This window comes from Mesoplodon bidens (genome assembly GCF_964165515.1).
Source record: "Mesoplodon bidens genome assembly, contig: HAP1_SCAFFOLD_507, whole genome shotgun sequence".
Taxonomy (NCBI): Eukaryota; Metazoa; Chordata; class Mammalia; order Artiodactyla; family Ziphiidae; genus Mesoplodon; species Mesoplodon bidens.
The window spans coordinates 83936-95692 of record NW_027672460.1 but is presented as its reverse complement, the minus strand read 5'-3'; the positions used below and the strand labels follow the sequence as shown (position 1 = coordinate 95692).

Sequence of the window (11757 nt, the reverse complement as noted above, 5' to 3'; positions counted from 1 at the left end):
CACAATGCCCCCTGACACTTGTCATCAGTATGCTCCTTGAACCCTGTCATGACAAGGCTCCATGCCTTTCTCATCACAATGATCCGTTACATATTCATCACAATGTTCCAAGATCTCTGTAATCAAAATGCTCCATGCCCTTGTCATCACAAAGCTCCATGACACATGTCATGAGAATGCACCATGGCCTTCTCATCACAATGCTCCATGCCCTAGCCAACACAATGTTCCAAGACCCCTGTAATCACAATGCTCCATGCCCCTTTTCATCAGAATGCTCCATGAGAATTGTCATCCCAAGTCTCCATGGTCTACACATCACAATGCTCCAGGACCTGGTCATCACCATGCTCCATTCCCTTGTCATCACAATGCTCCATGATACCTGTCATCACAATAATCCATGAACATTTTCAGCACAATGCTCCACGACCTACTCATCACAATGCTCAATGGCCAATATCATCACAATGCTCCATGACCATTGTCATCACAACACTCCATGACACCTGACAACACAATGATCCGGGACTCTTGAAATCACAATGCTCCATTTCCTACTCATCACAATGCTCCATGACCCCTGTCATCAAAACACTCCATGAACATTTTCAGCCCAGTGCTCCAGGAAACTTGTCATCACACTGATCCATGCCATTGTCAACCCAGTGGTCCATGACCCCTGTATTCACAATGCTCCGTGACGCTTGTCATCACAGTGCTCAATGACACATGCCATCACAATGCTCCATGCCTTTGTCAGCCAAATGCTACATGACTTTGTCATTACAATGCTCTATGCTCTTGTAATTAGAATATTTCATTTCCATTGTCATCACAATCCTCCATGAACCTTGGGATCACATTGCTTCATGCACTTGTCATCACAATGCTCCATGCTCTTTGAAATCAAAGTGATCCAAGACCACTGTCATCACAATGATCCAAACCCTTGTGATCACATTGTTCCATAACACTTGTCATCACAACGCTCCATGATGCCTGTCATGAAAGTACTCCATGTCCTTTTCATCACAATGCTCCATGACCATTGTCATCACAATTCTCAATACACTTTTCATCACAATGCTCCCTGACACTTGTCATCAGAATGCTCCTTGAACCCTGACACGAAAAGGCTCCATGCATTTTTCATCACAGTGCCCCATGCCGTTTTTGTCAAAATGCTCCATGCCACTGTCATCAAAATACTCCACAAGCTTGTCATCAGAAGGCTCCATGACCCTTGTCCTCACAATTCTCCATGCACTTGTCAGCACAATGCTCCCTGACCCTTGTCATCACAATGCTCCAAGCCATTGTCATCACAATGCTCCATTACCTTTGTCATCAGAATCCTCCATGACACTTGGCATCACAATGCTCCATGCCATTGTCATCACAATGGGCCATTACATATGTCATCATAATACTCCCTGACACCTGTCTTTACAATACTGCATGACCTGGCCATCACAATGCTGCATGACCTTGTCATCACAATGCGCCATTCCAACTGTCATTGCAATATTCCATGAAACGTATTAGACCAATGTTCCATGCCCTTGTCATCACAATGCTCCATGCCCTTGTTATCACAACGCTCCATGACCCCTGTCATCACAATGCTCCGCGACTCCAGTCATCACAATGCTTCATGACATTTGCATCACAATGGTCCATGCACTCGTCATCAATAGACTCTGTGAAGTTTTTAACCACAATGCTCCATGAACATTTCATCACAATGCTCTTTGACCCTTCTTATCACAATGCACTATGCCTTTCTCAGCACAATGCTCCATAACCCTTGTCATCACAATGCTCCTTGCGCTTCTCAGCACAATGCTCCATGACACATGTCATCACAATGCACCATGCGCTTGTCATCACAGTGCTCCACAATCTTGTCTTCACAATGCTCCATAAAATTTGACATCACAATGCTCCATGCAATTCTCATCAAAATGCTCTCTCACCACTGATATCACAATGCTACATGCATTTATCATCACAATGTTCGATGACCCCTGACATCACAATGTTCCATAACAGCTGTCATCAAAATGTTCCATGACAATTTCATCAAATTGCTCCATGACCCTGTAATCACAATGCTCCCTGCCCTTCTCATCGCAATGCACAACACCCTTGCCATCTGAATGCTCCATGACCTTTGTCATCAGAAAGTTCCATGACCCTGGCATCACAAAGATCCATGTCATTGTCATCACAATGCTCCATGAACACTCTCATCACATTGTTCCATGCCCTTGTCTTCACAAAGCTCCATGACACATGTCATCAGAATGCTCCATGGACTTCTCATCACAATACTCCATGACCCTTCTCATCACAATGCTCCATGCCCCTTTTAATCTCAATGATCCATGAACCGTGTCATCACAATGCACCATGCCCATCATCATAATGCTTCATGCTATTGTCATCACAATGAAATCAAAATGCTCCATGACCTCTGTCATAACAATGCTCCAAACCCTTGTGATCACAATATAGTATAACAGTTGTCATCACAATGTCCCATGACGCTCTTCATCACAGTTATCCATGGTCTTCTCATGACAATGCTCCATGACCTTTGTCATCACAATGCTCAATACACTTGTCATCAAAAAGCTCCCTGACACTTTTTGTCTGTATGCTTCTTGAACCATGTCTTGACAAGGCTCCATGTTTTTTTCATCACAATGATCCATGCCCTTTTCATCACAATGCTCCAAGACACACGTAATCACAATGCTCCAAGCCCTTGTCATCACAAAGCTCAATGACGCATGCCATTAGTATTCTCCTTGGTCTTCTCCTCACTATGCTCCATGCCCTTGTCATCACAATGTTGCAAGACCCCTGTAATCACAGTGCTCCATGCCTCTTTTCATCAGTATGCTCCATGAGATTTGTCATCACAAGGCTCCAAGGTTTTCTCGTCACAATGCTCCAGGACCTTGTCATCACAATGCTTCACGACCTTGTCATGAAAATTTTCAATGTCCCTTATCATCATAATGCTCCAAGCCCTAGTCATCACAATGTTCCTTTATATTTGTCATCACAATCCTCCATTACATTTGGTATCACGATTCTCCATGCCATTGTCATCACAATGGACCATGACATATGTCATCACAATGCTCCCTGACACCTGTCTTCACAGTATTCAATGACCTTCTCATCACAATGCTCCATGCCCTTGTCATCACAATGCACCATGCTCACTGTCATCACAATAATCTATGAAACTTCTCAGACCAATGCTCCATGACCCTGTCATCACAGTGCTCCATTCCCTTGTCATCACAATGCTCCATGAACCCTGTCATCACAATGCTCCGTGACTCCAGTCATCACAATGCTTCATAACGTTTGTCATCACAATGGTCCATGCCCGCATCATCACAAGGCTCTGTGACCTTTGTAACCACAATGCTCCATGAACATTTCATCACAATGCTCTGTGACCCTTGTCATCACAATGCTCCATGTCTTTGTCAGAACAATGCTCCATGACCATTGTCATCACAATGTGTCATGCACATTTCATCACAACGGTCCACAACCTTGACATTGCAATGCTCCATAAAATTTGTAATCACAATGCTCTATGCACTTCTCATCAAAATGCTCTCTCACGAGAGATATCACAGTGTCCATCAGTAGTCATCCCAATACTCCCTCACCCCTTTAATCACAATGTTCCATGACCCTGTCATCACACTGCTACATCCCCTTATCATCACAATGTTCCTTGACCCCTGACATCACAATGTTCCATAACCCCGGTCATCAAAATGCTCCATGACACATTTCATCCCAAAGCTCCAAGACCACTGACATCACAATGTTCCAATACAATTTTCATCAAATTGCTGCATGACCCGGTCATCAAAATGCTCCCTCCCCTTCTCATCACAATGCACCATGCCCTTGTCATCAAAATGCTCCATGACTTTACATCACAAGGCTCCATGACATTTGACATCACAATGCTCTATGTCATTGTCATCAAAATGCTCCATGAACCCTCTCGTAACATTGCTCAATGCCCTTGTCATCAAAAAGCTCCATGACACTTGTCATCACAATGCTCGATGCCCTTCTCATCACAAAGCTCCATGCCCTTGTCATTACAATCCTGCATGACCCATGTGTCATAGTGTTCCGTACCCTTTTCATCACAATGCACCATGCCCACTCTCATTACAATAATCCATGAAACATTTCAGACCAATGTTCCATGCCCTTCTCATCACAATGCTCCATTACATCCGTCATAACAATGCACCATGTCCCCTGCCATCACAATGTTCCACGCCCTAGTCATCACAAAGTTCTATGACACATGTCATCAGAATATTCAATGGCTTTCTCATCACAATGATCCATACACATGTCATCACAATGCTCTAAGACCCTTGTAATCACAATGCTCCATGATGCTTTTCATCTCAGTGCTCCATGATCACTATCATCACAATGCACCATGCCCATCATCATAATGCTTCCGTCTATTGTCATCACAGTGAAATCAAAATGCTCCCTAAACTCTCTCATCACAATGCTCCAAACCCTTGTGATCACTCTCTTCCTTAACACTTATCATCACAACACCCCAAGACGCTCATCATCACAATTATCCATGGATTTCTCATCTCAATGCTCCATAAACTTTGACATCGCAATGCTCAATACACTTGTCATCCCAATGCTCCCTGACACTTGTCGTCAGTATGCTCCTTGAACACTGTCATGACAAGTTTCCATGCCTTTTTCATCACAATGATCCATGCCCTTTTCATCACAATGCTCCAAGACCCCTGTAATCACAATGCTCCATGCCTTTGTCATCGCAAAGCTCCATAACACAGGTCATCAGAATGCTCCATGGACTTCTCATCACAATGCTCCATGCCCTTGTCATCACAATGCTCCAAGACCCCTGTAATCACAATGATCCATGCCCCTTTTCATCAGAATGCTCCATGAGATTTGCCATCACAAGTCTCCATGGTCTTCTCAACATAATGCTCCAGGACCTTGTCATCACCATGCTCCATTTCCTTGTCATCAAAGTGCTCCAGGACACGTGTCATCACAATACTCCATGAACATTTTCAGCCCAATGCTCCATGACCATCTCATCACAATGCTCCATGACCAATATGATCACAATGCTCCATGACCACTGTCATCACAACACTCCATGACACCTGACAATACAATAATCCGGGACTCTTGTCATCACAATGCCCGATTACCTAGTCATCACAATGCTCCATGACCCCTGTCATCACAATATTCCATGGACATTTTCAGCCCTAAGCTCCATGACCCTTGTCATCACAATGATTCATGCCCTAGTCATCCCAATGCTCCAGGACCCCAGTATTCACAATGCTCTGTGACGCTTGTCGTCACAGTGCTCCATGACACCTGTCATCACAATGTTCCATGTCTTTGTCAGCAAAGTGCTACATGAACTTGTAATTGCAGTGCTCTATGCGCTTGTCATCACAATACTCCATTACCATTGTCATCACAATCCTCCATGAACCTTGGGATCACATTGCTTCATGCCCTTGTCATCACAATGCTTCATGCTCCTTGAAATCAAAATGATCCATGACCTCTGTCATCACAATGCTCCAAAACCTTGTGATCACAATGTTCCATAACACTTGTCATCACAACGCTCCATGATGACTGTCATCACAATACTGCATGCCCTTTTCATCACAATTCTCCATGATCTTTGTCATCACAGTTCTCAATACACTTGACATCACAATGCTCCCTGACACTTGTTGTCAGAATGCTCCTTGAACCCTGTCACGAAAAGGCTCCATGCATTTTTCATCACAATGCCCCATGCCATTTTCATCACAATGCTCCATGCCATTTTCATCAAAATACTCCACAAGCTTTTCATCAGAATGCTCCATGACCCTTGTCATCACAATTCTCCATGAACTTGCCAGCACAATGCTCCCTGACCCTTGTCATCACAATGCTCCAAGCCATTGTCATCACAATGCTCCATTACATTTGTCATCAGAATCCTCCATGACACTTGGCATCACAATGCTCCATGACATTGTCATCACAATGGGCCATTACATATGGCATAACAATGCTCCCTGACACGTATTCACAATACTTCATGACCTGCTCATCACAATGCTCCATGCCCTTGTCATCACAATGCGCCATTCCAACAGTCATCGCAATAAACCATGGATCTTATTAGACCAATGCTCCATGCCCTTGTCATACAAATGCTCCATGCCCTTCTTATCACAATGCTCCATGACCCCTGTCATCACAATGCTCCGTGGCTCCAGTCATCACAATGCTTCATAACCTTTGTCATAACAATGGTCCATGCCCTCATCATCAACAGTCTCTGTGACCATTTTAACCACAATGCTCCATGAACTTTTCATCAAAATGCTGTTTGACCCTTGTCATCACAATGCTCTATGACTTTCTCAGCACAATGCTCCATGACCGTTGTCATCAAAATGCTCCATGCGCTTGTCAGCACAATGCTCCATGACACATGTCTTCCTAATTCACCATGCACTTGTCATCAGAGTGCTCCACAATCTTGTCATCACAATGCTCCATAATCTTTGTCATCACAATGCTCCATGCACTTCTCATCATAATGCTCTCTCACCACTGATATCACAATGTTACATCACTATTCATCACAATATTCCCTCACCCCTCTCATCCCAGTGTTCCATGACTCCTGTCATCACTATGCTACATGCACTTATCATCACAATGTTCGATGACCCCTGACATCACAATGTTCCATAACCCCTGTCATCAAAATGCTCCATGAACCTTTGCATCAAAATTCCCTGTGATCCCTGATATCACAATGCTCCATGACCCCTGTCTTCACAATGCTCCATGCACCTTGAAATCAAAATGATCCATGACCTCTCTCATCACAATGCTCCAAACCCTTGCGATCACAATGTTCCATAACACTTGTCATCACAACGCTCCATGATGCCTGTCATCACAATACTCCATGCCCTTTTCATCACAATGCTACATGACCTTTGTCATCACAATTCTCAATACACTTGTCATCACAATGCTCCATGCACTTCTCATCAAAATGCTCTCTCACCACTGATATCACAATGTTACATCACTATTCATCACAATATTCCCTCACCCCTCTCATCACAATGTTCCATGACTCCTGTCATCAAAATGCTACATGCACTTATCATCACAATGTTCGATGACCCCTGACATCACAATGTTCCATAACACCTGTCATCAAAATGCTCTATGACCCTTTTCATCAAAATGCGCCATGATCCCTGGTATCACAGTGCTCCATGACCCCTGTCATCACAATGCTCCATGCTCCTTGAATTCAAAATGTTCCATGACCTCTCTCATCACAATGCTCCAAACCCTTGTGATCACAATGTTCCATAACACTTGTCATCACAACGCTCCATGATGACTGTTATCACAATACTCTATGCCCTTTTCATCACAATGCTCCATGACCTTTGTCATTACAATTCTCAATACACTTCTCATCACAATGCTCCCTGACACTTGTCGTCAGAATGCTCCTTGAACCCTGTCAAAAAAATGCTTCATGCCGGCCGGAGCTGCCAGCGGGGTGGCTGCCGCCGCGGCTTATTACAGCTGCTGGAGCAGCAACGGCCCTCGCCCCCGGGCACCCCTCCCGGGCCTCGAGCTCCGGCCGCGCACGAGCAGTGGCAGGAGAGGGGCAGCAGGATGAATGTGGGAACGGCGCACAGCGAGGTGAACCCCAACACGCGGGTGATGAACAGCCGTGGCATCTGGCTTTCCTACGTGCTGGCCATCGGGCTTCTCCACGTCGTGCTGCTCAGCATCCCCTTTGTGAGCGTCCCCGTCGTGTGGACCCTCACCAACCTCATCCACAACATGGGCATGTACATCTTCCTGCACACGGTGAAGGGGACCCCCTTTGAGACCCCAGACCAGGGCAAGGCGAGGCTGCTAACCCACTGGGAGCAGATGGACTATGGAGTCCAGTTCACGGCATCTCGGAAATTCCTGACCATCACACCCATCGTGCTGTACTTCCTCACCAGCTTCTACACCAAGTACGACCAGATCCACTTCATCCTCAACACCGTGTCCTTGATGAGCGTGCTCATCCCCAAGCTGCCCCAGCTCCACGGAGTCCGGATTTTTGGAATCAATAAGTACTGAGGGTGCAGCCCCGTCCCCTGCCTGGGATGGCAGGGGAGGGGTGGAAGCCTGTGCTGTGATGCTGAAGACAGAAGGAGCCGCTGGGTACCGCCAGAGATGGGGGTTGAGCCTCTGGGCCCTAGTTTCCCCCTCACTTCCCGCAGTAGCAGACTTGAAGTAGTTTGGGGTGGGCCCCCCTGGGGCTCTGACCCCTTCTGATTTTTTTGATCTTTTCCTTTTGCCTCATGGGTGTGCTCCTGGAATGGGCTGGGCTCCTGAGCTGAACACAGACCTATGAGGTTGGGACAAGAGGCCAGGGAAGCCCCCCTGCTCGCTTGCGCCTCCTTGGCCTGCTAAAGCACTTTAACCCCCGTGAGCAGGGCAGAGGGAACGGTACAGCTTCTAGTTTGTTTCACTTTAATTCTTAAGTCTTTAGGATGACACTTAGTGTGTGCTTCTATATACGAAAGCAGTTGTGTGAGAGCGCCTCATCCCTCTGGGTAGAGAATTGTCTAATTCAAGTCAGACAGCTCCCGTACAGCGCCCCCCGCCCGGGGTACTAGGTGCGGGTGGGGAGGGTAAGGAGATGTGGGGGTGGGGCTGAGTGTGCATGGCCTGGTCCCAGAGGTGGGGGGCCAGGGCTGCAGCCTCCTGTTGGAGGTGGGGAGGGGGCTGGGGGCAGGGGTGGGGAGGATGAATTGAGACTGAAAAGAACGGGGCTGCAGAGCAGCGGGGGTTCGTGTAAGATGCGGGGGGTGGAGGGGGGAGCAGGCCCAACCTCATTCTTGGGGAAGTGGTCAGGGAAGGGGGCAGGCTTGGAGGGTCACTTACCCACAGCATGGTAGGGGTAACGGGAAGGGAGGCCGCTAGGGGTTTGATGCTCCTGGGTTGGCATGAGCGGGTGGAGATGGGTGGAAGGGGCCTGTGCGTCATCTTAAGCACAGGTCCAGTTTGACACCCGTCTCTGCAGTGGCGTGAGGGCCGCGGGGACATGGGACAGAAATGATGAACGGTGGGGCTCTTCTGCAGCCCCCCACCTAGTAACCTTGTGCAGACTGCGCCGGGGCGGGGCCTCTCGTGTGGCATGCACCTTTGGGGCCATCAGGCCACCTCCAAACGGGTTTGGTGGGCTGCAGAGTCCCGCATGGTCCCTCTCAAGCGGGACAGCGGCAGGCGCCGGGAGTGACCTGCAGGGGCGGGAAGGAGCCGCCTTCTCCCCTCCCCAGCCTGACTGGGGTCCGTGTTACTTCTGAGAAGGTGTGGGTGCCAGGGCGCTGAGGGAGCGGTGGCAGCGGCGGTGGTGGCGTCACTGGCCCTGTTTTCTGTGTCCTGGTCCCCCCAACCCCCGCCCCACGTCTCATAAGGAACTTTGACCTCAAAATCTTTCTAAGCAAAGTGTGAATAGGATTTTTACTCCCTTTGTACAGTATTCTGAGAAACACAAATAAAGGACAGTGTGTTCCTATTTCCAAAAAAAAAAAAAAAAAAAAAAATGCTTCATGCCTTCTCCATCACAATGCCACATGCCGTTTTCATCACAATGATCCATGCAATTGTCATCAAAATACTCCACAAGCTTGTCATCAGAATGCTCCATGACATTTGTCATCACAATTCTCCATGCACTTGTCGGCATAATGCTCCCTAACCATTGTCATCACAATGCTGCAAACCATTGTCATCACAATGCTCCATTAACTTTGTTATCAGAATCCTCCATGATAGTTGGCATCACAATGCTCCATGCCATTTTCATCACAATGGGCCTTTACATATGTCATCACAATGCTCCCTGACACCTGTCTTCACAATACTGCATGACCTGGTCATCACAATGCTCCATGCCCTTGTCATCACAATGCACCATTTCAAATGTCATCGCAATAATCCATGAAACTTATTAGACATTATTCCATGTCCTTGTTATCACAATGCTCAATGACCCCTGTCATCACAATGCTCCGTGACTCCAGTCATCACAATGCTTCATGACCATTGTTATCACAAAGGTCCATGCCCTCGTCATCAACAGTCTCTGTGACCATTTTAACCACAATGCTCCATGTACATTTCATCACAGTGCTCTTTGACCCTTGTCATCCCAATGCTCTATGCCTTTCTCTGCACAATTCTACATGACCCTTGTCATCACAATGCTCCATGAGGTTGTCTGCAAAATAATCCGTGACACATGTCATCACAATGCGCCATGTGCTTGTCATCACAGTGCTCCATAACCATTGTCTTCACAATGCTCCATGCATTTCTCTTCAAAATGCTCTCTCACCACTGATATCACAATGTTACATCACTATTCATCACAATACTCCCTCCCCCCTGTCATCACAATGCTCCATGACTCCTGTCATCACAATGCTACATGCACTTTTCATCACAATGTTCGATGACCCCTGACATCACAATGTTCCTTAACAACTCTCATCAAAATGCTTCATGACCCTTTTCATCAAAATGCTCCATGACCGCTGACATCACAGTGTTCCATAACACTTGTCATAAAAATATTCCATAACCCTTTTCATCAAATTGCTCCATGACGCTGTCATCACAATGCTCACAGCCCTTCTCATCACATTGCCAATGCACTTGTCATCAAAATGCTCCATGACATTTGTCATCACAAAGATCCATGACGCTTGGCATCACAATGCTCAATGTCAATATTATCACAATGCTCCATGAACGCTCTCATCACATTGCTCCATGCCCTTGTCATCACAAAGCTCCATGATGCATGTCATCAGAATACTCCATGGACATCTCATCACAGTGCTCCATGCAGTTGCCATTACAATGCTCCATTATCCCTGTCATAAAAATGCTCCATGAACCCTGTCGTCACGATGTTCCATGGCCTTGCCATGACAATGCTCCAAGACCCCGGTAATCACAATGCTCCATGCCCCTTTTCATGTCAATGATCCATGAACCGTCTCATCAAAATTCAACATGCCCATCATCATAATGCTTCATGCTATTGTCATCACAATGAAATCAAAATGCTCCATTACCTCTGTCATAACAATGCTCCAAAACTTAGTGATCACAATATTCCGTAACACTTGTCATCACAGTGCCCCTTGACACTCGTCATCACAATTATCCATGGTCTTCTCATCACAGTGTCCATGACCATTGTCATCACAATGCTCAATACACTTGTCATCAAAATGCTTCCTTACTCTTGTTGTCTGTATTCTCCTTGAACCCTGTCATGAAAAGGCTCCATGCCTTTTTTATCAAAATGATCCATGCCCTTTTCATCACAATGCTCCAAGACACCTGTAATCACCATGCTTCATGCCTTTGTCATCAGAAAGCTCAATGACACATGTCATCAGAATGCTCCTTTGCCTTCTCCTCACAATGCTCCATGCCCTTGTCATCACAATGTTCCAAGACCCCTGTAATCACAGTGTTCCATGCCCCTTGTCATCAGTATGCTCCATGAGACTTGTCATCACAAGGCTTCATGGTTTTCTCATCACAATGCTC

The 11757-nt window shown here is 46.4% G+C and overlaps 1 protein-coding gene across 1 annotated transcript; it reads left to right on the top strand.

Annotated features, from left to right (window-relative positions):
• The first annotated feature begins 7671 nt into the window (after nucleotides 1-7671).
• Nucleotides 7672-8829, top strand: LOC308610181 (ORM1-like protein 3). Its single transcript, XM_081259421.1, has one exon. The coding sequence runs from the start codon at nucleotides 7801-7803 to the stop codon at nucleotides 8260-8262; it is 462 nt and encodes a 153-aa protein (XP_081115547.1). The 5' UTR covers nucleotides 7672-7800; the 3' UTR covers nucleotides 8263-8829.
• Nucleotides 8830-11757: the final 2928 nt, after the last annotated feature.